Source organism: Hydra vulgaris, chromosome 07, assembly GCF_038396675.1.
Source record: "Hydra vulgaris chromosome 07, alternate assembly HydraT2T_AEP".
Lineage (NCBI taxonomy): Eukaryota > Metazoa > Cnidaria > Hydrozoa > Anthoathecata > Hydridae > Hydra > Hydra vulgaris.
The window spans coordinates 15,406,198-15,433,067 of NC_088926.1; the positions used below are offsets into that span (position 1 = coordinate 15,406,198).

The following is a 26,870-nucleotide window of genomic DNA, read 5'->3' on the forward strand; positions in this document are numbered from 1 at the left end:
AATATTTGATCGTTCTCGAACTCAGTCAAATAACCTAAGCAAGTTTTTGAAAAATATGTTTTAGATTTAAGCTTCAAGCATTTTTTTTTGAAAAAATAAATTTCTCATTAACCCATCTTTCTGAAGGTATAGCATAATTTTTTTTAAGTGTACAAGTAAACTACTTTTGTCATTACTCCCTCTATTTTCACAAAGTCACCTGTGGCATTCTAACCAAAACAGCCCCACACCTTAACATTACATCCACCATGTTTTACAGTCAATAATACACACTATATTATCATAAACTCAACAATTTTTTTTTTCCAGACAAACGATCTTATCTTGAAACCAAAGATTAAAAACTTTGACATGTCGGTCCACATTTAAAGTGTATGTTTCAAAGCAAATCTAAAACATCCATAAATTTGTTTATTACGAAGTGAAATGTTGTAACGTCAGTAAAATGTAAATAATACGAAATTTTTACGCACTTTTGGCAGTCATGGCAACATACTTTATGCTAAATGCATAATTAATTATGCATTTAGCATAAAGTATGTTGCATAAAGTATGTAGCATAATAATTGTTAAGCTGGTGCAGGGCGCTGTTGTAAGCTATTTACTGCATCATTATACCAAATAGTTGACTATGAAGAGTCAGACATTAAACTGGTCTCAGGAACTAAAAAATGTACTGACATTTTACAGATATGGCATTTTCCAGCTGACTCAAGCTTTTTTTGTCAAAATCAGAGCCATTCATTTTTGCAACAAAACTCTGTCTTTTGCTCTAATGTTCAGCTACTTGGCCAGTTGTTGTTGGTGTAATTGTAAGCAGAGGGTAAATCTGTAAATTTTGATTTATTCATTTTCTTTTGCACTTATTTTAATTTTTTTTTTTTTAAAACTGGAGAATTGACCATGAAGAAGCTAGTGACTTTTTTCATATTTAGTTTTGTGTTATTTTGTTTAATTGATATTTTAATATTCCTTTTTAAATATATCAATTAAGTAATAACTTTGAACTTAAAATATCGATAACAAGAAATTCATTAACGATAAAATAAAATTTATTGTCAAAAATAGAATATATATATATATATATATATATATATATATATATATATATATATATATATATATATATATATATTGTTTTTTAAAGTTTATTGGTCACTTGAAGTTTTTTTCTCATTTTTTTCCCTAACACTTCTTTATTGGCTTACTTCAAAAATCACCAAGTCTTAATTTAAAGTACTTATACGATTTTTTTTTAATTTATCTAAGCACATGGTTTTTATGTGGCAGTTTTCAGGTACAGGATGTTATAAAGAACTAAATGAAATACAATAAGTTACATAAAATTTGTTTTTTAACAACAAGACCAGATATATAATATATTTCTACCTATTTATATGCAACAATAAAATATCAAAAAATGATCATGCTCATTGAACTTATGTTAAAATACGTTTTCTAAAAATGGCGAAATGTTCATACTGTAGTTGTTGACAGTAGTAGAATCGTTCATTTTTTGTACTTAAACAATTTCTAAACAGCAATTACTTTTTAATTTCCTGAATCAATAAAATCAATTTTATCAAAATTTATTTTATTTAAACTTTTTAAATTTTATTTAAAAAGTTTAAATAAAATAAATTTTGATTAAATGTTTTTATTTTATAAAATTTTTTGCACCCCTGCACAGTGGGCCAGGTGGTAGACAAAACCTCAAAAAAAAAATTTCGAAATACTTCCAACTACTTAGTACATTATATTTATAAGAGCATAATGTATGGTTTAAAACATTATTTGTAGTTTTGTACATCATAAATGTACAATTATTATTTACAATTGAATATAATGATGAATTAATTTTTTTTTTTTTTTTAATATACCATAACAACATAACTATAACAACAAATAACTTTTAAATTATTTAACATATGCGAAATTAATTGACATATTATTAAAATTTAATTTGATAGTTTTTCAAAAAATACCATAACAAATTCCAAGGTCTTGTATTAAAGTCACAGTTTTATTTTGAAATATAAAGGTAAGATTCTTGTTTATAGTATAAAAATATTATGTTAAAAGTGGCTCATATAGTTTAGAACCTGCTGGAACAGCATATTAATGTTAGAATAAGTTAATACAATATATGTACAGCCTGTTGGTGCTGTTTTATTCTGCTCATAGCTGCCCCTTTAGGTTTGGTAAACATTTAAAAAATATATATTGTTGTAAAATGCTATTCGCGACAAACCTATTTTTTGGTTTGTTGTCATTATTAGGTGTTGTGCTTATTGTACTGGCCTAATTAAATATATCTGAAATAAAAATAATGGCCATATTCATGTTATATTAGTTTATAGTGGTTGCACTAATAATTTTAAATTAATTTTTTTGTAGTTGATATGAAGATAAGTGATGTCCATAACCGTATACGGCATGACCAACTAAATCCGAGTGATAAATCATTTTCTTTGTCTGTAGAAGCTATTTTAGTCTCTATGAATTTGGGTTCTACTGGGTGTGCTGCATTTTTAAAAGTTTATCAAAAGAAATGGAAGGATGCAAACCGAGGAAACATAAAGTTTGAGAGTAAAAATAAAAATTGGTTGACTCAGGACTTTAAATCTACATACAGTAATAATATATCTAAGCCTAATAATTCTAGTCAATTACATAAGATTGGTGGAAGACCAAGTTGTTCCTTTAAAGTTGCTTCTGACAAAACCAAAAGGAGAAGACTTAATGATATTATAAATAATTTTTCTAGTGATGAGTTGCTCCACTCAGCAAGGCTTAAATTAAGAAATGAGTATAATTATGAGGCTGCCAAGCAAGTTGCTGAGATATCAGAACCTTCTAGTCAATTTAAAAAGTATACACCTGATGAAGGTCTGGCATTAATTATAGATGGTGGCATGTCAAAATCAACCTACCAACTTATGAGAAATGGAGCTGAAGAACGTGACTGCCATATATATCCTTCATACAACAACATAAGATTGTCCAAAGCTAAGTGCTATCCAGAGAACATCTTTGTTGATGATTATTCAGCACATGTACCACTACAAGAATTATTAAAACATACAGTAAAAAGACTTTGTGAGGTGCAAGCTCCTGTGATCAGCACAATGCTAGATGGTTTGACCCGGTTGACTTTGCGTTGCAAGGCTGGGTTTGATGGGGCTACTGGGCAAAGCATGTACAAGCAAATTAGTAGTGAGGAAGCTGGAGATCGTAACTTAAAAAAAGAAGAATCTCTGTTCATTACCTGCTTAGCACCACTAGAACTCAGTGGGTTCTGTAATAACAAAAAAGTACTATTATGGCGAAATGAAAAGCCATCATCTACTGCATATTGTCGTCCAATAAGATTTTCTTTTCAAAATGAAAGCAAAGCAGTTGTTATAGAAGAAGCAAAATATTTAGAATCTGAAATCAAAAAATGTGGTGTTTTTAATTTTACTTTTAATGGAAAGGAACTGGTTGTCAAAAGTATTATTGAACTGACCATGATTGATGGCAAAATTCAAACTATTCTGTCTCATGTGACTAACTCAACTCAATGTTGCTCTGTGTGTGGTGTGTCTCCAAAAAACATGAATAACTTAGAAATGGTGCTGAAATTGGACAATTCTAATAATTTAGAATTGAAATATGGTCTTTCTAGCCTGCATGCCTGGATTAGGTTTTTTGAGATGGTATTGCATATTGGATATAAACTAGAAACTCAAAAGTGGCAGTCTAGAGCTATAGAAGATAAAGAAAATGTTATGCAAGTGAAGAAACATATACAGACAGAATTTATGAACCAAATGGGACTAGTTGTGGATTTCCCAAAAAGTGGAGGATCTGGTAAGTGAAATTACATAAATACTTTTATATAAATCATCAGGTTAACTATCACATATATACAATTTGTAGGTACCAGTAATGATGGTAACACTGCCCGACGAGCCTTTGCAAACTATCAATCAACTGCCAAAATTTTGAAAGTAGATGAAACTCTTTTATTTTATTTTTACATCATACTAGTCACTTTATCATCTGGATTTGAAATTGACACTGTCAAATTTAAAGAGTTCTGTATTACTGCTCTTAAACTTTACATATCTAAGTATTCCTGGTATTACATGGCACAATCAGTACACAAAATTTTAGTTCATGGCCATGCCATCATTGCTAGACAGTACTTGCCAATTGGACTGATGTCAGAGGAGGCCCAAGAGGCCTGTAACAAGGATTTTAAAAAGTTTAGGGAAGATTTCAGTAGAAAGACTTCCAGAATTGACACAAATCGTGACCTAGTTAACAGGCTACTTGTATCTAGTGATCCTGTCATAACATCATTAAGAAAGTGTCATAAAAAAAATGGTAAGAGTTTAAAAAAATACCCCAGTGAAGTTTTGGCTTTGCTGAGGGAATCAGCTCCACCTTCTTCTTTTTCTTTGTAGCTAAACACAATTTGTTGTTTGATTTTTAAAAAAGGTTGATATTGAAAAAAATATTTTTTTACTACCTAAGCCAATTAAATGTCTTTTATTTTATTAAAAATTAAAATATTCTTGTTAAAAATAAATATTATTTCATATATAATGATTATTTATATATCTAAATAGGTTTGTGGACCAATTGGGTAATAATTAGGTTTTGTCCACCACTTCCCATATACCTGGCCCACTGTGCCCTGCTTATTTACTTGTAAATTTACATGAATACACACGCAAAAAAAAAACATTTTCCTAAATCAATAGAAAACTTTGAAAAGTATAACAGCTTTTAGCAAAACTTTTAAACATAGAAAAGCAGAAAACAACACGCTTGATAAACTAAAAATTTGTTTCATAGTGTTTAAGATTTTCATAAAGGTAGAGTAAATTTAAAATATTTTGATTGGTTATTTTTGAACTGCTTAAAATTGATTATGGAAAAGTTGTTGATGTGATTTTTTAAATTACTTTATGACAATCAATTATGATCATGAAAAAAAGATATAACATCATAGTAAAGAAATAAACTACTTAAATATGTAAAGAAATAAATTACTTACTATGTTTTTGAGAGCTTACATTTTGCATTGTAGAAACATGTATAATTTCATTATAAATGTTTTTGGCACAATGTAAATGTATATTTTTTATAAAAATTAAGAACTAATAAGTTACCATTTGTTGAATTCAAAAAACATGTATAATGAAATTTTCCTTTTAAAAGAGACATTCCAACAATAGCATACATTGAAATAACAAAGCATGTAAGAATACACACGTGAAATAGTAATGCAAGAGACTTCATTATTGTGCCAAACAAAACTTGAAGACCTGAATAAACAAAAAAATATTCAAAACATGATTGAATATCAGGAATTAATGTGTATGAAAATCTGGAATTATTTGCACACAAAATTAAAAAAAAAATTTGTCATGCTTTTAATTTTAGTCTTCTGTTTAAATAAGTGATCAAATATTAAACTAATATCAAAACTAGAGATTGGGCAATCAGTAAAAGTATCATATTTACGTTTTGGTTTTTGGATTGATGAGCTTTCATTTACAAAACAAAACAAAAAACAAAACAAAAAAAAACTCAGTTTGCATAGTTCATTTACAAGTTCAAACTTATCCAAAGTTACATAAAAAAAGAATTAGTAAAGTTTCATAATTTTTATAATATTTATGTAAAAAAAATAAAATAGTTACTTTCAAATTTAGTCACAAACTTCAACGGTCTTAATACTCTAATCATTTTGATATACCTCATCCATAAGGTGTTTTTGTTGTTGTTTTTTAACACAAGTGGTAGAATGCTTTATAAAAAGAAAATAAAAAGTGCAAATAATAAACAATAACAAAATGTAAAAAATTTATTTATTACTATTTATTATTACTATTTAACAATTTCATTGTTTATTTTAGTTTATTTAATATCATATTTAACAACAATAATTATTAAATTAAAAATAACCATTACCTTACGTTATTAATGCCTTTTTTGAAAATAAATATATTTTTTTTAATTTCTTATAAATTTTAATTTAAAAAATTAATCGGAAACAAAATTCTAAGAAGTTCGTTGTAACACGTGAATAAAACTTTTAGCGAGTTTAATTATTATAAAAAGCCCCTCAAAGCATGGCCGTAGACGAGGGTTTCAAAGTGGAGGGGCACAATCGTCGATAAAAAAAGTCCTTCTCTATATTTAGAAATTTCTCATAAAAAAAAAAGTTCGTTTACAAAAAAGTGTGTGTGGGGGTGGGAGATGGGTGGGGGAGATTACGTGCCCCTTGCCATACCCAACCCACACCCCAACCGTGTTGTCGGCTCTACAAAGTCCAGCAATATTGTCATTATAACAATGTCTGATAAAAGTGATAGGAAATCAGTAATATTAGTTACAATTTGATATTTTTTTCTACAATGTTTTATTTAGCAGGCATGGATTAATGGATTGGGTTCAGGGGCAATTCTACAAATAAAATAAGGTGGTGGTGGGGGGTAAATCCTTAAAAAGTAAGACTTCTTAAAAAAATGAAAGGTTTTATAAACTAAAATTTACCCGACTAAATTGCGACTAGCCGACTAAATTTGTAAATAAACTGAATATAAATTGAAAATGACCTTCTTTGGGGGGAAAGGGGGAACATTCCCCCCCTCCTTCCTCACACACACACACACACACCTAAAACTGCCTCTGATTGGGTTAATATTTTTAATCATTTCCATATAACGTATAACATCACATTTTTCAAATCTGGTGCTTAAAAACGTTTTTTTTTTATCTGTTGGACAACTAGAGTAAAATAAATATGAATATCTTCTATTTTGACCCTATTTCTTAAAAGAAATTAAAACGTTATTACTTATTTAAAGTGAGGAGTAGATCCATGGGGGAGAGAGGGGAAGGGAGATGACGATAATGATATAAAATAAATTTATTTATATAAAAAATGACGATTGTGCCCCTCCACTTTGAATACGCAAAAATGAAAACATTTTACCCGGAGCAGGGACGGTAAAACTAGAAAATCATATTGCCCACCCAATAAATTTTGTCTGTTGTGACGTAAAATTTGATCTTTTATATTGCTTAATTTTTTTGCTTAAAAAAATGAGGTCAAACAACAATAAAGTGAATAAATTTATTGTGTTAGAACTAACTTAAAATCTGATTTTGGAAATCTATGAAAAAATTGTTATTTTTTTTTTTATTTTCTCTTCACTTTGCATCGCAAATCTTCTTAAAACTTTTTTAATGAGTTGCGTATAGGTATTGCGTATAATGTAGTATGTATCAAGCTTTTTTCTCTACTTGAAGTAATTTTGTTGCAATTTTACTATATTTTATTGAACAATTAAAACTCGAAGTAGCAAGATATGATCTAACTACTTTAGTTCAAATTCAGGTTCCGCTAAGTTAGTGTATAAGAAGTACTTTAGTGCAAAAAGAATGAGACTTGATTAGCTCTGCTTTAGTAAAAAAAGAAAGTGGCTTGGTTAGCTCTGCTATTGCAACCTGGTCAACATTGTCAATTGGATAAACAAACAAAAAATGTGTAAAAAAAATGCATTTAACTTACAGCTAATTAATGATAAAAAATCAGTTTACATGAGTAATTTATGGCTGTTTAAATCTGCTTGAGTAGGCGGTTTATGGCTGCAGTCGAAGTAAAAAATAAAGACAATCAAAGCTGCCGCTGAAGTAAAAAGTAAAGACAATTAAAGAAATATATATTTTTTAATGAGTTTTGAATTGTGAGTTATAAATTTATTTATGTGTATGTTTGTGCGTTGTAAAAAGAAAGAGAAAAAGATAAGTTTTCTCGAACTTTCTACAGAGCAAGAGGAAAATTAATTGTTAAAAATTAAACTTCGAATGAATAAGCTTACTTTGATAATCAAAGATAACTAGCTGAGATCGGACCCGTAAAAATACGGGTTTTTGTAAGTCTATTCCAAACCGAACTTTTCTGTACTTTTTCCTTATATATCCTAGCTTTCCGTATCCGTAAAATTGGGTCTTTACCAAACCTACCATTTCTATACATATATATTCCACATCGATTATTTATATACCTATTCCTTATTTACGTCAATATTTTTTATTAAAACAATTTATTCTGAAAAAAACATTCAAGAGCAAAAAACTTATCAGGTGCACCTTATCTGCAAACGTAGAGCGTATAAGAGACTTTTTTGTTTTTCTGCAAAATGCATTTCATTGATAGCTCAATTTTTAGTGCGCTATTATCAGTTTTGTTTTGGGGGGTTTAAGACCTTCCCTTAGCGTAATAAATTTTGAAATTTTTCCAATCTTGCATATATATTTATAACAAAAAAATAATAGTATAGCAAAAATGATTTCTAAAATTTAAAATAAAATTTTAAAGTTTTCTCATTTTATAGATATGTTATATTCGATTATTCCATATATACAATGCCTGCAAACTCAACATATTCTAAAGGCGTTTACACTTACAGACGTTTGTACGTAACGCTATACAAATTGAACTAAGAAGATCTTAGACCACTAAAACATAGTCATAAAAATAAAGTTCATTCTTATGATTATGATTTAAAACTAAAGAACCCCTAATCTAACAGTTAAGTCAAAAAAAATTTGCGCATTAACGTCGGTTTGTAGCAACGTAAACCTTTATGCGTCAAATTTCCTTTAGCATTTATCTTACATTTTTTGATTAATTTTAATTATGTTGCATACAGTTGGATAAAAATATATAAAACTGGTACAGATATAGATGTATTTATTACAATAGTAATAAATAAATAGTTTTTGTCTTTGTTAGAATATATCCCATCAAAATATATTCCATATATCTTTAATAGAAAAGGTATTTGTAAAAAATTTAAATAAAATCTTATTTCTAGTTCGTTTTTCTAGTTTTTTGCCACAAAGTGACGTCACATACGCAAATAAATTGTGGCTTCAACGATTTACGAAAAAGCCTCGTCTATCATTTTTAAAAGTCTAAGAAGCAGATGACGTAATTTTATCGACAAGAAATTATATAAGTGGATTTTTTACATTTTATAAACAAATAACATATATATATATATATATATATATATATATATATATATATATATATATATATATATATATATATATATATATATATATATATATATATATATATATATATATATATATATATATATATATATATATATATATATATATATATATATATATATATATATATATATATATATATATAGAACTCTTCCTGATGATCCAGCGATGGTGAAACCCCGAGTCGAAGATAAAAGTTAGATAAGTGTTTTTTACTAATTATATATATATATATATATATCTTTTAAAATCATATTCTTGTTATACGATATTTATAATTGTTAAATTTGATTAAAACGGCTGCGTATAAACATTTTGTTTTAAATATATTTCGATGTAATTATATATTTATTTACACAATATTTCGCTGACCTTTTGCGGTCAGCATCATCAGGTGTAATAAAAAACGTTACAAAATTGTTACAAAACTACATAAATCAAACCGTCAAAAAAGAAGACATTACAGGCGTAAAATAAAAATAGTTTTTATTAAATGGTATATAGGCGTCAGTTTAAAATTTTTTTGAACAAAATAAATGGTCTCCAAGTTCTCTTGTTTTTATTCATTTTATTTTCACCTTTCAATTTTCTATTCTTTTTTGAAGAAGATTTTTCGTTTGCTTTTCGTATCTTCATGTTTTTTGTTTTTTCCTTCGTTTTTTTGTGATTCTCTTTGCCGTAAAGAGCAGTAATAAAATCTTTTAAAATCATATTCTTGTTATACGATATTTATAATTGTTAAATTTGATTAAAACGGCTGCGTATAAACATTTTGTTTTAAATATATTTCGATGTAATTATATATTTATTTACACAATATTTCGCTGACCTTTTGCGGTCAGCATCATCAGGTGTAATAAAAAACGTTACAAAATTGTTACAAAACTACATAAATCAAACCGTCAAAAAAGAAGACATTACAGGCGTAAAATAAAAATAGTTTTTATTAATATAAATATATAATTATATTATATATAAGTTTTTATTAATATAAATATATAATTACATCGAAATATATTTAAAACAAAATGTTTATACGCAGCCGTTTTAATCAAATTTAACAATTATAAATATCGTATAACAAGAATATGATTTTAAAAGATTTTATTACTGCTCTTTACGGCAAAGAGAATCACAAAAAAACGAAGGAAAAAACAAAAAACATGAAGATACGAAAAGCAAACGAAAAATCTTCTTCAAAAAAGAATAGAAAATTGAAAGGTGAAAATAAAATGAATAAAAACAAGAGAACTTGGAGACCATTTATTTTGTTCAAAAAAATTTTAAACTGACGCCTATATACCATTTAATAAAAACTATTTTTATTTTACGCCTGTAATGTCTTCTTTTTTGACGGTTTGATTTATGTAGTTTTGTAACAATTTTGTAACGTTTTTTATTACACCTGATGATGCTGACCGCAAAAGGTCAGCGAAATATTGTGTAAATAAATATATTATTACAGCGAAATATATTTAAAACAAAATTTTTATACGCAGCCGTTATAATAAAATTTAACAAATATATATATATATATATATATATATATATATATACATATATATATATATATATATATATATATATATATATATATATATATATATATATATATATATATATATATATATATATATATATATATATATATATATATATATATATATATATATATATATATATATATATATATATATATATATATATATAGGGATGGTTAAGCGTAACAAAGTTTAAAAAAAATTAGTTTTTATTAAAATTAAAAAATGATTTATATAATATTTCTTTGCAAGCACCAATACACTATACTTAAAATCTTTAAGTGCACTGAACTGTAATTACTTTTAATTTTTTGGTTTAGTGGCTTTTATCATGAACTTTTAAATTTTACGTCAAAATATTTCGTTTCAACATATTCGTTGTATCATCCATTCTGCGACCGTTTTTCAAAACGCCGTAAAGTAAAAAAAAAATCGATTTTGATTTTTTACAAAATAAGCTAGCTTAGATGTCTACAAACGTTATTAAATACATATTTTCAAAGAGTTCTGAAAAAATTCATTAAAATTATTCGAGTTTCTCCTAATAATTTATTTTAAATGCGTTTTTCTCGAAAAACGTAATTAGCATATTAAGGCGTTTTGCAAAACGGCTGCAGCATATATTTTTAGCAAAACTTTTAATAGTCAAAAGAAAGTTTTAAATTTTTTTCTAGCAACGAGCTATTTTTTTTTTTTTGCCTCCGCAGCAGCACTATCTGGAGAAGCAGGACTGTCTTATAAAGTTTTTTCTTTATTAAGTTTCAGACAACTTTTTTTGAGACCATTCGCAGCTTATTAAGACTATTTACCTGAGCACATCAATAACATAAGTATCTCAATCATGACACATACACAACAAACATTTTCTCCCAGTGTTTTGATGTCTTTAGAAATTTTAGCTTTTTAAAATCTTTTCGTTTGTTAAAGTGCATAATATCGTTACATATGTTTGTATATAATCTCAATAAAACTTCAAAAGTATTTTTTATTTTAAAATAATCGAAAAAAACTAAAAAAACTAAAGTTGCCAGTGGTAGTACTCGAACCACGGCTTACTTTTAAAACTATACAATAATTTTTTTTAACGGAAATAAATGCGATAGATCAAAATTAAGGAGACCTTTACGCAATGCAGTTTTTAAGTGAAAATCAAACTGTAAAACTTGATAAATGCTTCAGTATGTTTTAATATTACTTAATTTGAAGTTTACGTACGTTAGATATTTGCATACACGTTCGTTCACTTTTTCTTTCAACACAAAGTGCAATTTTCTCGTCGCAACCTCGGTTGCAATGGCCGCCAAGGATTTCGTGTCAAACACGTTCGAAGGGGCACTACTACTACTAACACTATTTAGTTCGGCAATAATATAAGAGATCTAAGATGATCAAAGGTGATCAAACACTGGTTTGACCTAATTTATTGTATAATTTATTTTAGAGTTTAGCTTGAATTGCTTTTAAATAAAAAAAGGATCAAAACTTTAAACAACTGTTTACTATAAACAAGTAAATACACGTAAGATAAGTAAGGCAGTAAATATATTGTATATAATATTACCGATAGATAATCAATTTTTTTATTAACGTGCAACTGTCAATGTTACCCTCTCTATGGGGTAATATTGACATAAATATATTTTGTCTCCTTCATGTTAACTTACATAGTGAGAGGTGAAATTATCATTTTAGTTTTGACAAAAAAAAACAGAGAAAAGTTAGTATTTAGAAACAACATAACAAAAATACATGTTAAACAAAATCTTATCTTTCAACTAAAGTTTTTTAGCAACAAAAAAACTAGAAATTACTTTAATTTAACCTCATCGTATTGTGCAACGTATTGTGCAACGTATTGTGCAACGTATTGTGCAACGTATTGTGCGTATTGTACGTATTGTGTTGTTATTTGTACTTGTCAATGTGTTGTTATTTGTACTTATTATTAGGCGGATTAAAATAGTTATATTTTTTCATTAACATCTGGCTACAGCATCTGTTAAAGTAATTTAAACATTAGTCAATGGCTGACGGGTAAAAGTATTTCAACACATGTCAATGTTATCAACATGTCAAAGTAGTTACCTTCCCAGTGGGAAAAAAGATATCTTTAGACGAATAAAAGACGTCTTTTTTATGACTTGTTATGACTTTTTATAATTAGCCTAAATAAAGACGTGGAAAAGGCGTCTTTTAAAAAGACGTCTTTAAAAAAGAGGTCGAACAGACTTTTTTCCCACTGGGTTAAATACTTGTGTAAAACCTTACCTTATGTCCTTGCAATATATTTACTGTCTTTCTTACCTTACGTATGTTTACTAGTTTTTTTATAGTAGAAATTATTATTATTTTTTTTTAACTTTTTTATTTAAAAATAATTCAGGCTACGTTTAATAGTTATGTATAATTAATTAAATTTTTTTTATCAGTTTATGGCAGCAATATCATTGGTAAACACGTAAAAGTAAATCAAAACAATTTTGTCACATCAAGAGAAAAAAATATTTTTTCTAAAGATGTGTCAAAGTTACACTACTTTACATTAGTAAGTATATTTTTATCTTCACATTATAAATAACAATAATAAAATAATTATAGTAATAATAGTAAAAATAATAATACTAACAAAAATCATAATAATATTTGTTATAACAAAAAAAAATATTAATAATACAACAATGTTATAATTGAACAAATGAACGAGATGTATTATAATCTCTCTCTTTCTATAAATTATATTCTATTAAAAGGATTTTCAAGTTTTTCCCTTTCTTGAACAAGTCAAAATCTTTATCATACACTAACAAATTTTGTTAAAAAATAGGAAGGACCTTGAAATCTTTTAAAAATAGTGGTATCACAGAAAAAAGTCTAATATGCAGATTTTTTCAAAAAATTCATTTACATTTTTATTTATGTTATAGTATTATAAATACTAAAAATAAAAATGAAAGCAGTAAATGAAAATAAAATGAAAGAGTAACATTTAGCAAAACAACAATATTTTACTGAATAAGCTCAGCTACACTAATGTGATATAACGGTATGCTAATGCATACAGTTATATAAGCTCAATTATAAACGTTTTACACAAGTAGATGTTTTGGGTAATGAGTTCTTGATGGTTAAAGCAAAGTAGATTTACCTTAAATTTATTTCAGTCCAGTTCCCAACTATTATTAGGTTGAAACTAGAATTTATTTTAGTTAAATTCCAATCTAATAATAGGTGGGAACCATCACAAAGGATTTCAATTAAAAAAATGGAGACAGAAGTTGTTAGTTTCGTCAATCGATATAGAAATTTTGAAAAAAGTTCTGAACCACTCTCAAACTCTCAAACTTTTATTTGTAAAAAATATTTTTTACTAAAAGGCATTTAATTGACAAATAATATTATATTAAATAATATATTGTTTATTCCTTTAAATTTGCTTTTACATACTTGATTAATTTATTTAAAAAACTTAAAACATATTTTATAACATAACTTAGATATTTTAGAACATAAGAGACAAATATAATACATAAGATATAAAGTATTGGCTAAGTTTGTGGCTGATTTGGATTCACAGCAATTACAGAACTCTTGTGCAAAATATCAAAATTTTGTTATGGTATAATAAGCAACATTAGAAATAAAAATGGTTTTAATGACTATGGTTGTTAATATTTAAAAAGCACAGGTTCAAACAGTTGTGCATATTAAAAGAATAGTTTAAAAGTGAAAAATAATTTATTGTTTTACATCATAAATGAATGATCGAATCTGATGATATAGATTCTGTTTGTTTGTTTTGTAACAGCACACTAATAATTTATAACATGATTAAAATGATTCAACAAAATCATTTTGCCATACCTGCTCCTAAAAAACCTCCTTTAAGTAAAACAAACTTTATATGGGTGCTATTAGCATTAAAAAAGAACATCCAAAACATACCCAGTTGATGAAGTTGTTGAAAAAAAATAGACACTATACATATTGATGATGAGTTTGTGATTTAAACTAAAATAATGAGTAGTAACTGCAAGTAAGCTTCTTCATTTATAAAGTTGTTTTGGAACCAGAAAAAAAGATATAAAATAAAAAAGTTTGTCTTAACAAAGTATCACTCTTTGATAACACGATTTTTCCTTTTACTTGACTTGCTTCAAGTCAGCCTTAGCTTATGGTGAGTTGCAAAATCAAATGAATTAAATTACCAAAATGTGAACTCTAAGAGATTATAAGAATCTCTTGCAAATATTTTCTGCTGTAATTAAAGAATTAAAATAAGTTGTAAAACAGGTTTTTGCTAATACGCCCTATGTTCTCCCAATCTCATTAAAACAGCAAGGAATTATTTATATCACTAAGGTAAGTTAGTTATATTTATGGTGTTTTGCTTTATAGGCCTTTCAGTAAAGTAGTTTCTTTGCTTACTTTGATACGAATACGAAACTTGCAGTCCAGACATTTGCAGTTTAGTTTGCGTCATCAGAGTGATAAATTAAACTGCAAAGCTTTTTAAAAAGTAAAATTAGCATCTTTGATTACTTAAATTGCATAACACCACTGGATAATGAATTGCAAACCATTTTTATTAATATACTCCAATATAAATGACGACAAGTGAGAAATAGCTACAGAATACATTTTTATGCCACCTAGTAAAATAGAAAGAGAATACTTTTAATTTTCATGTTAATTTTTCTAACGATGTTAAAGGATAAAAGTTTATCTCTTGACAAAATATGTTTGCGAGAAATATCTAAGTAGAATAGATAATATAAAAGAGTATTTTCATAATTTTTTAATTTTAAAATTACACTTTAGCCTGTATACAATTTTATTTGTTGTTTGAAGTTTGTTTTATTCTTTTTATTTGTTTATTTTGCTGATTTACACTTATCTATAAATATATATATATATATACATATATATATATATATATATATATATATATATATATATATATATATATATATATATATATATATATATATATATATATATATATATATATATATATATATATATATATATATATATATATATATATATATATATATATATATATATATATATATATATATATATATATATATATATATATATATATATATATATATATATATATATATATATATATATTAGGGTGTCCCACTTTTAAACTGACCAAAATATTTTTGTTAACACTCATTTTTAACCATCATCATTAGGTCCCAGGACCCACCAAAAAAATTTTAGACTTCTAAGTACATTGGTTCAGGTAGAAGCAGGTTTCATATGAGAGGTTGCGTGATTATTCATAAATTTTACAGAATTCTTTCAATTTTTAGACATTTTTGGTCTAAAAAAATATTTCAAAACATCAAATGGAGAAAATAATATTATGTTCTAAACTATAATGTAATTTTAATGCATTTAAATGACCTTAAACATGTTTTTTTTAATAAAATTTTAATTTTTAGGCCTGCTGAAAACAAAAAAATACCAATACTCATTATAAAATTGTATCCTATCATATTAAATATTAAAACATCTGCAATTTTACTAATTCATATGTTTTTTTTTATTTTCTTTTTTATTTGATGTGACTTGATTGATTTCTATTACATTTGATTTTTCAGAAATATCTAAATTAAAAAATATATATAATGGATAGTGATGATGATGGAACCCTCCGCAGATCCTCTAGGACCAGAAAAGGTCAGAGTGCAGCAAGAGAGAGAACTGAGGAGAGTTCAAAAATAGTTGTATGTAGAAAATAGTTGTATGTAGAAAAACAATGTAAACCTACTTTTAATTTTTTTAGACTACCCACAATGGGAGAAGTTTGTCGTCGAATATATTGGCTAAGATCAAAGAACAATAAACAAAACTTATCCTGTGCACAAATGTCAAGGTCAAGATTTATGGTTTGCAGTGAAGGGGAGTGTGAAATTAAAAACAGAGGGGAACTCACTGGTGTATGTATACTCAGAGAACTGTTAAATCTTTGGGACAGGGGTGGTTTTGATTCAAAATTTCGGTTAACAGAGCAAGTAGTCAAGGAAAAGCTTGTACAATCTTATGATCGCTACCAGAAACTATACAAAGTTAGAACCCTTTATGAAAATAGAGAGAAACAGGGGCAATTAAATAAAAAAAAACAGGATTTTGTAAATGAGGCAAACTGTACATTTCAAGTTTATAAAACAGATATCTTAAATCTGATCAAAAATGATGAAAATAGAGACAAAGATGCAAAAAGAGAGGACATTGAGTCCCTGAAGAAAGCATTTAGAGGTGAAATGATAAAGTTTGACAACAGTAAAGACAAATCTTATCATGACAGAATTAAAGATGGAGAAAAAAGAATGTTTGATATGATAGAGAGAATGCATAGAGAAGATGAACGGGAAAAAGAGAGACAGGAAAGGTCAAAGAAGAAAACAATAGAGGAAAAGGAAAGAATGAAAAATTTTGAGATGGAAGTATCATTTTCATCAAGTGGAACAAGTGCAACTGATAATGATAGTGATTTTGAGCCTTCACCAAAAAAACAGAAGATTAGTAAAGATAGAGTTTGCCTGCAGCTTTTAATGAATGACATTCTTGACAAATGGGTTCCATTCTTGACCAGGTATAAGGTAAGCGTTAGAGTAGAAACCTCACTCCTGGCCTCACTTTTCAGTATCGCTGGTGTTGATCTCAATACAGTTCCTGTATCAAAGAGTGGTCTGCATAGAAACAGAAAGATTGTTATTGAAAATGAAGCAGAAATGGTCAGAGAAGAAAATCTAGACAAAGTACGAGATTTAAAGGTTGTCCTTTACTTTGATACAAAACTTGTCAAGCATTATAGAACTGAAAAAAAAATGTCTGAAACTGTAGAAAGGCTAGCTCTCAGTCTTTCATCACCCCAGGTCAATGAACCCCTAGATTTCTTGCTCGGAGTTTTAGAAATTGAGTCATCTAAAGGACAGGATCAAGCTATTGCTATTCAGAACATTTTAGAATACTATGAGCTCACTGACTAAATCATTGCTTGTAGTGCAGATACAACTGCCTCTAACACTGGAAAGTACAATGGGGCTATAAAGTTCCTGGTGGATCATGTGCTTCAACGACCAGTGCTTTGGCTCCTCGTTAGGTACTAAAATATTTATAAAAATCATTTATTTTGTCACATACATTTACATTGTACAGTGTACAGTTTTTCATATTTAAATTTTTTCAGGCACCACATATCTGAAAGGCACATATCACATGCAATGGATTATATTCAAGGAACAACAAAATCGCCATCAAGAGCAATATATAAAGATTTCCAAAATAACTGGCGAGAAATACAAGAAGGAGCTAAAAATATGGATCAATTGCTTTTTTTTAACTATGACAGAGATGAGTTTAAAGTAGGTACTACTTTTCATACAAGAGTAATAGATACTAAAATTTTTGTGAAACAGCCTTGAAAAGAGATTGTTTTCAAAGAGGAGACTATAAAGCTCTATGTGAACTACTGGTCATTTACCTTGGGGGCCATGTACCTGGTTTCCAATTCAAGCAACCAGGTGCACATCATCATGCCAGACTCATGGCTGACTGCCTATACTTGCTGACCATGCAGCTGACTTCGAAGATAAATTCAAAATTGAATAAAAGTGAGAAAGATATGTTGCAAATGTCAACTAACTTTATTGTCACATTTTATGGATCATACTTCCTGAAGTCTCCTATTGCAGCCCAGGCACCATCAAATGATTTGGATGCTTTCAAACTGTCTTTAGAAATGATGTCAAATGAGCTATATAAATCCAAGTATGGTCCCCTGGCAAAAAAAGCTCCATTCAAGCCTGGTTCGTCATAGTTGGTACCTGACCCCTCAGTTGGTTATTCTTTCAATAGCAAATGGTGATCTAGATTCAAAGGAAAGAGCTGAAATAGCTCTAAAGCTGATAAGCTTTGATCCTCCATCACTTGATGAGTTCAGTACAGAACAACCAGATTCACCAACACATATACTTCCCATGTCAGTTTTGTCTGATTTTGTTACAGAGGAGTCCTGGCTGGTATTTACTTACTTAGGTATTTCTAGAGAAATGATAAAAACATGGATAGATGATAACTTTAATGTTTCAAATGTTTCATATACAAATTTTCAAAATCAAGTAGCAAACCAGTGGTCAATGATAGGGCTGAGCGCCACATTCGACTTGTTCAAGATTTTGTGGCTCAAACCCATGATGAAGGATTACTACAAGACACAATGCAAGTTGTAACTAAAAACAGAAAAGAAGTTGGAAAAGATATTAAAAAAAATTGATTTTATGTGATTTTTTAAAGATTTTGACCTTTTTATTGTTGCTATTTTGTGATCAATACTCATTTGTGATTTTTTAAAAACTAAAAATTAAGGAAATATTTTTTTTAGATCAAAAATGATTGAAAAATGAAGATGTTTGCGATATATTTTTCAATAATCACGCAACCTCTCATATGAAACCTGCTTCTACCTGAACCCATGTACTTAGAAGTCTAAAAAATTTTTTGGTGGGTCCTGGGGCCTAATGATGATGATTAAAAATGAGTGCTAATGAAAATATTTTGGTCAGTTTAAAAGTGGGACACCCTAATATATATATATATAAATATATATATATATATATATATATATATATATATATATATATATATATATATATATATATATATATATATATATATATATTTATGCATGTATGTATGTATGTATGTATGTATGTATGTATGTATGTATGTATGTATGTATGTATGTATGTATGTATGTATGTATGTATGTATGTATGTATGTATGTATGTATGTATGTATGTATGTATGTATGTATGTATGTATGTATGTATGTATGTATGTATGTATGTATGTATGTATGTATGTATGTATGTATGTATGTATGTATGTATGTATGTATGTATGTATTACAACCTTTGAAGTTACAAATAAGGATATAATAATATAATATAAATAAGGGGTCCGTTTTCAAATTTAGAGCCCTTTTGTAAATGTAAGAGATTTTTTTTTCCTTTTTTTTTATTAATAACATTTGGAAAAATTTTTAAGAATTTGGGGCTCTAATGACAGGTTTTTAGGTGTAGCCACGGCGCTGAAACCAGCCTACATTTTTTTTTAATTTGAAAAACAAGCCATACCGAAATTAACATATGGAATAACTCTATATTTAAAGTTACTACTTTTTTTATTGCTTGGCAGCCTTAAAATCAAATTTAATTACAATCAAGCTAGAATATATGACTCGTGCTAGTGAGTCTGCAAAATTTTACTGAAGAAAATAGAATAGAAAATAGAATGAAAGTAAAATTCCAATCAATTTAGTGAGGTCCACAAAAGTTAAGATTGCAAAAATCTGTAAGCAGTTGTTACACGATGGCATCAATATTTGAACTCCAAATCAAGTAGCAAATAACAAGCTAAAATTTCACTTTGATGGCATCTACATTAGATAAAGTGAGTATTCAGTTGTCGAACTTAAGAAGACAGAAACTGTAAGAGTTGTAAAAGTTTTTGTTAAATACAACTTTTAGAATTCAATTAAGATGATTATTGCTAATACTATCGGTATTAACACTGGAAAAAAAAAAGGAGTAGTTACCGAACTGCACGAAATGTTTCTGGAGAAGGATATTCGTGTAAATTGTAAAGAGATTAGAGCATTTGTGAATGCTGTTGATTTTTGAAAACTTTATAATTTTATAAGACTGCTAAGTGATCCGATAAACGATAAATTTTTCCAAAAATAATTTTATTAATAATTATCTAGAGTTTACACATTGCAGTAAAATTCCAGTAGAAAACAAAAGAATTAAACAAAAATATAATTTCAATAGAAAGTAATTGATCACGACTTTCCTTACTAATTCAACTATTTAAAAAAAAATACAGAATATAATATTAAAATAGTAGTAGCGAGTATTTATTTGGTAATTTGGATGACTAATTTTCAAATTTAAAAGTTCTGTTGTACTTTAAAATTTGAAAATTAGTATACAAATAATTTACACACATAAATGCGCGCACAAATATCCGACTATTTTAAGCAAAATACAAGTCTTATAACCGGCTATAAAAAGGCTAGCCTTTTTAAACTTATAATAGAGGAAATGCAAGTTCAACAAAACACTTTTCATTTTTATTAATTTTTTAAAATTAAATTGCTATGAAAAAAAGTATTTGAAAAAATTATTTTTATACAAAAATTTGACAAAATATTTTTGTTAAGTTTGGTTCAAAACTGAATAAAAAAAAATCTTTTGGTTTTAGCTTTTTTTAGGTGAAATTGAAAGATCTTTTTTTCTTTTTTTATATAAAATTTGTTTGGAACGAATCTGAAAAATGGGATTTCAAATGCTAAAAAATATTTTCAATATTTTAGTTTTTTTGATTGAAATTTTTAAGAAAACGTTGGAAAATATTGTTATATATATGTATATATATATATGCATATAAAATGCTGCTAAATGTTAAAAACTTATAAGAAAATAAGATTAGAGACCTCCAAAAGAAGGTAACCATCTATGTGTGCGCGCGCGTGTGTGTGTATGTGTGTGTGTTTGTGTGAGTGTAAAGACTGGCTTACCCTGTAACAATGAAAGTCAAATCAAGAATGTTCCACGGATTACGTAGATAAGCGTGTTTGTGCATAAATAAACCTTGCGAAATTATCTTTAAAAATTCTTCAGAACAAAATACTCCCAAAATATAAACATCTATGTGTTCCTAAAAAATTATATAAAGTTTATTATATTAAAAAAGGTAATTATATTTAAACTATTTATCCATTCTGTAATAACATCCATTTTAATAGTATTGCTCACCAGCACGTTATCGATTGCATCTCTATCTGACTTCGGGTGTGGTGAACTGAGCGCCATTACTATGCAATTAAGAAGTATTGTAAAAATTACGAGCAACTTGAATATCTTTGAGTGAAGTATTGCAACGCACATACGACGAAGTGGATTTGTCGGTGACAAAAAATATAAATGGTTTGTTGGATAAAGATATTCTTCTTTGAGCGTAATAGGATTTTGGTCAACTTTGATCTTTTTATTATCCATTTATACTAAATTTTTTTAGTATACCATTACAAAACTCAATTAGAAAAGAAGTTTAAAAACTGGAATTATTAAAAACCCAGCTAAAAGCAGAAAATGTAATATTACTAAAATATAAACAAAATTTGTACTGAATAAAATTCGTTTAAGTTAAATGCCAAAAAATAATCTACAAACATCGCATTAGAATATCGATGTTATATATATTTTATTATATTTATATTAAAAAAGAAAATGTTAGTCATTTAACAACGGTTTTCGACTGTTTTACTTTTCAAGTTACAGTAAAGCAAAATGTAACCGTTTAATAATTTAAACACGCAATTTAAGAAACTGGTTTCACTTTGGAATAGCATTTCGTTTTTTCAAATTCAATCCGTTACATAAAAATCACAAATGCAATACGGCAACCAACCTAAAACTTAATATTTAATGAGCCCATAAAATAAACTGATTCATTAACTTATGCGTTCAAAAACTCGTTTCAAGATCATAATAAATTGCTTTGGACAAAAAAGCACCCTGCGTGATGATAATTGTTACCTCCCGTGCCAATAACTGTATTCAGGTATAGTGCCTTTAAAAAGACCGTGCCCTTAAAAAGACAAAAAAATTAAATTGCCTATAACTTATCTTGAAAAGCATTAAACAAAAGTTGGAAATTCAAAAATATAAACAGACCATATAACTTTCAGAAAAAAGTCAAGTTGTCGTGCAGAAATTTAAAATTTTCTAAAACTTTGTTCCAGAAGATTGTTTTTAAAAAAATTTGAGAACATAAAATGACTAATATTTAGCATAAAACGTAAAACATTTAATTTAAGTCCGCAAAAAAGAGTCTAAAAAGAGGCTACGAAAAGTCTAAAAAGAGGCTACGAATAGGGTCCTTATAAGAATAGTAATTATTTTTCACTTGTTTTTAATAGGAACATATAGTTTTGGTTGCTTAAAAAGCACAGTTAAAATGGTAATATTTTTGTCTTTTTAAGAGCACCATATATTTTTAACTTTTTTTCCAATTTTTATACTTCTGAAGGAGAAAGGTCTCAAAAACAACAAACAAAACACTTTAATTTATAATGAATAATAAAAAAGATTCTCAATAATCAAATCTATTGGATTCTGAATCTTCAGTACTGTTTTCTTTATCATTAGACTTTCTAAATAAATTCTTTGCAGCGGTTCTTTTTTTTGATAAAAATTTAGGTAAAATCATAATTGGTCTTTTACCATCTACGATGCACTTTGATTTACCACATACTGATTTTATAACAATTCGACACATAAGACATTGTTTCAGCTTTGCAGCTTTGCAAATGCTATGTCTGAAACGCATCTTTCCTTGCATCTATAGAACAACTCAGTTTCTTCACTCTTTTTTTGTTCTCTGTCTTCAATTCTCTTGCATTTTCTTTTCTTTTGAGTTGTTAATAGATTCTACTAGTTTTAGCACATCTTGACCTTCCATGGAGCCATGGACTTGAGTTACCCTTGTAGTTGCTTTGTGCATACCATTACTTTGAGTTGACTTTATTTTTTGGATTGTCAAAAGACCTGGTATTTCATTAAGATTGATGCTTTTTTTATGTAAGTCTGTAATCATAGTCTGCAAATGACAAACATTTTTCTTTCCAGTTTGAAGCTTTCTCTTTCCAATACATTTGGCTATCGTTTTGTTTCATAGATGTAGGAGAACTTATTTTGCTATTTAGAATTGTTGAAATATCAGTAATGTTAGGCGAAGCAGCTTCCTCGGCTAACATAGAAGCTTGGTGGAATTTATCACTTTGCATAAATGCAACATTTAAACTTTCATTAGTAATACCAACCTTCTTATCAGCTTTTTGTATTGATTCTGGCGTAGCCCACTTGTCCCACATACTTGCAAGAGACAACATAAAGGCTTCTACTATTTGATGCTGATTGAACAGATTTTCTTTTGCATTAGCATAGTGTTCATGAAGTTCCTTGTTAATTTGATTAAGTAGTTGTGTTACCCCAGTAGTGTTTGGAGGTAATATATATAAATATATATTTAATAATTTTCTCTAAGAAATCAAAGTAAGGTATAATGGAAGCGAGAGCTGTGACCATCGCTCATTACAACAACAAGACAAAGTATTTTTTTTGCAATCAAGTGTCTGTCAAATAATTTATAAAATGCAAGTAAAGATTTGTGATCTTGTAATCCATTCTCTATTGTCGAAACTAACAAGTTAGGAATATTTTAAACAGCACTCAGAGAAGCCATCTGACTAGAAATTCCTTGAGTACCAAATATTACATGGCAGATGCATTTTTCACCTAAATAATAAAATATTTTTAAAAAATGTGTCTGCAGTTTTGCAGTGTTGTCTTAAAGTCAGGGGCACACTATTACTAGGTATTTTTATTTTCAAATTTGATAATTTAATTAGAATTTAAAATATAAAAATTGTATTTGTCAAAAGTAAATTTTAAAGTTTAAAATGTGTTTTAAGTATAATGTACCTGATGACACCATTGGATTTATTGTGACACATTCTCGATTTTGCCAAATTATTTTTTAACATCTTTCAAGACAACCATCATATACTAAACCGCTCGCTGAACCATTAACACCAAAGTTAACAAACTGAAGTGTTTCATAGTGATTGAAGATCCGAGACAAGTCAATTTGCCCAGTCCAATATCCAGATACTTCTTGATTTTCATTAATCATGATGCCACATTCAACCAGTTCTTTTGCAAGATCATCTGAAAGTAAATAGTCATTAAATTATTATTTTAAAATCAAATTATAACTCATTTCAAAGTTATAATTCTATATCATTTCTAAATTATTTGAATGAATTTGTTAATTATTGCTCTAAGTCACAAATACAACATATACTATTTACTTTTGTGAATTTCAAAGTTGTTTTACCTAAATGAGAGCAGGCCATTTTACGAGTACAACTCATTGCTCTATACATTATGGTAATTCCTTGTCTTTTTAAAGAAATATTGACATGTTTGGCGTCCCATCGTCTCCAAAACAACTTACTTAGGCTAGATAGAAGTGTATATGTATATATATATATATATATATATATATATATATATATATATATATATATATATATATATATATATATATATATATATATATAATAATAATAATAATAATAATAATAATAATAAGTCAATGCAGTAGTAAAGAATTGTAACATTATAGCAATAAAAAATAAAAAGCTTTCTAGATCATATTTTTTTGTTTATTTATTTATATAGGTTGATGTTTAAATATTGAAAACTTTATATATTATACTATACAGTATAATATATAAAGGGTTTACATATAACCGTGTAATAATTCCTAATTTTTGATGTTCTTTTTCTTGTAAATTTGTTTGGAACTGTAGACATATACAACTGTGGAGACATACAACTTCTATAGTTTTAATAAATTATATAATTTTTAACTTTTCTTCAAAAAAGCTTTCCTTCCATTTTCAGTCAAAGCAATGAACTTTCTTCCTCCTTTCATCTTTTTGTAAGAATGATCTCGAATTTTTAACACATCCATAATGAGGTTTGTTTGTTTTTTTCTGTTCATAGCTTGATAAACACGATTTTTACAGCGTACATACTCAACTATAGTATCTTCTTCTTCAGCTGTCAGAATCATTAGATATTTTTTCTCATTTCCTGTAAGAACTATTGTGAAATGTGATTGCCCTGTTGATGTTGCAACAGATCCTCGCTTTCCATTAATTTTGCACCACTCTACAGCTTGGTTTATCTGTTTGTATCTTGGTTAAACTGCTTTACTGCTGCTTCAGATTTATTCCTTGGCTTTTTTATTATAGAATTTGCTGTTACTCTTAAGCTAAATTTTGTTTTCATTTTTATTTTTATCTAAGATAGTAAACATTTTAAACTATTAACTCTAACAAGTCTTAAAATATTACTCTACAAGCACTGTAATGTTAAAATGCAGCACATAAATAGTTGGATTTTAAGTCTTTTTTTTTTCAATTTGCACTAAAATAAGTAGCTGTTAATTGAAATCATAAGATATAAGAATTGTTACTATGTAAATAAACTTTAATATATAAAGAGAAGAAAAAAATATAAAAATATAGGTACGTGCGTATCTGGCTTTTTACGGCACCGATTTCAAAGTAAAAATTTGTGACCTTTTTTTTCACAGCGTGCTCGAAGTCGGTGTGGTAAAGATGTATTTATTTGTCTTTTTTTTTAGAATTTTATATCAGCTTAGACTTTATTAAAAAAGTAGAATGTTTTATCTTGAATAAATTATGGTTTTTTTTTACGTGTAATAAATTTTTCAGTTTTTTTATTGCTATTTAAAATTTCGTTCCTGTTCTGGCACTGCATTGATATCGAAGGCATGTTGGTACATATTTGAAATTTTCCAGTCAACTGTATAGATCTATTTTCTATGTGCCTGCCAAATTTCATTAAAAAATATTCATGACCAAATACCGTATTTTTCGACCCAGTGGAGGTACCATTTCCACCTCTTTTAGTGTTACTGTTACTGTTACACTTTATAAAACTGTTTCTGCTATTGTTACTGTTGCTTTTTGTTATAAATTCTGTAGTTTTTTTTACAGTTACCAGTGGTTTTCATTCGTTTTTAAAATTTTTTTTCTGTTCCGGAGGTGCATTAATATTGAAGGCATGTTGGTACATATTTAAAATTTTTAAGGCAACTGTATACATCTATTTTCTATGTGCCTGCTAAATTTGATCAAAAAATATTCATGACCACATGCCCTATAGTTCCGCGCAGTGGAGGTATGTATTTCCACTTCCGTTACATAGTGTTAGGGGGAGGGGCGGTTTTTGACAGTGGAGAATTCAGTATTTTTGATTTTTTTATTCATTATAATGATATATTTTATTAGAACTGTTATACAAACTTTATTTTTAATAGCCTTTTACTACTAAGGATATTTGGGTTTTCTCTTTTTAAAATTGTTAAATGATGTACACAAAAACTAACAAGTATAATTAAGGTGGTTATATATATATTTTTTTTTTGATAGCTAACTCTTTTCACCCACCAAAATTAGTGCAAAGGCAAAATTCTGCCAAATAAAATTTAAAATGCTAAAATTAAAATTGTATAACACTATTTTACGATGATTCTGCATAAAATTCATTAAAAACATA

At 27.5% G+C, this 26,870-nt stretch overlaps 2 protein-coding genes and 1 long non-coding RNA gene across 12 annotated transcripts in view; 1 reads left to right on the forward strand and 2 right to left on the reverse strand.

Moving 5' to 3' along the window:
- The window catches only part of LOC101241540 (probable voltage-dependent N-type calcium channel subunit alpha-1B), a 93,168-nt gene extending 71,197 nt beyond the window's left edge, over positions 1-21,971 (reverse strand). For 2 of the 10 annotated variants that reach the window (XR_010639590.1, XR_010639589.1), the window contains exons 1-4: positions 21,468-21,754; positions 21,230-21,369; positions 5,697-5,803; positions 5,163-5,318 (exon numbers count right to left, since the gene is read on the reverse strand). Coding sequence is in view for 6 of the 10 variants with exons in the window: in XM_065801172.1 (XP_065657244.1) it covers positions 5,163-5,318; positions 5,697-5,803; positions 21,230-21,369; positions 21,468-21,710 (646 nt within the window). In the remaining 4 variants the exon portion in view is untranslated. Of the gene's footprint in view, positions 1-5,162; positions 5,319-5,696; positions 5,804-5,967; positions 6,055-21,229; positions 21,370-21,467 lie in introns of those variants that run through there. The other 8 variants (XM_065801175.1, XM_065801176.1, XR_010639591.1 and 5 more) reach the window with 7 other exon arrangements.
- Positions 1,872-4,515, forward strand: LOC136082315 (uncharacterized). Its single transcript, XM_065801170.1, has 2 exons — positions 1,872-3,852; positions 3,922-4,515. Exons 1-2 carry the CDS (start codon positions 2,403-2,405, stop codon positions 4,449-4,451), a joined length of 1,980 nt encoding a protein of 659 aa, XP_065657242.1. The 5' UTR covers positions 1,872-2,402; the 3' UTR covers positions 4,452-4,515.
- Positions 21,972-22,772: 801 nt separating the features above from the next.
- Positions 22,773-24,739, reverse strand: LOC136082115 (uncharacterized). The gene is made up of 3 exons (XR_010639402.1): positions 24,613-24,739; positions 24,198-24,443; positions 22,773-24,011 (listed from the first exon to the last, which is right to left on the reverse strand). It is a non-coding gene; the product is annotated as an uncharacterized LOC136082115 (long non-coding RNA).
- Positions 24,740-26,870: the final 2,131 nt, after the last annotated feature.

What these genes read in the sequence shown, in the direction of transcription:
- LOC136082315 (XM_065801170.1), top strand. Translation starts at nt 2,403, where the DNA reads ATGAAGATAAGTGATGTCCATAACCGTATACGGCATGACCAACTAAAT. An exon ending in CCCAAAAAGTGGAGGATCTG is followed by an intron (nt 3,853 to 3,921) that starts GTAAGTGAAATT and finishes TACAATTTGTAG; the next exon opens with GTACCAGTAATGATGGTAAC.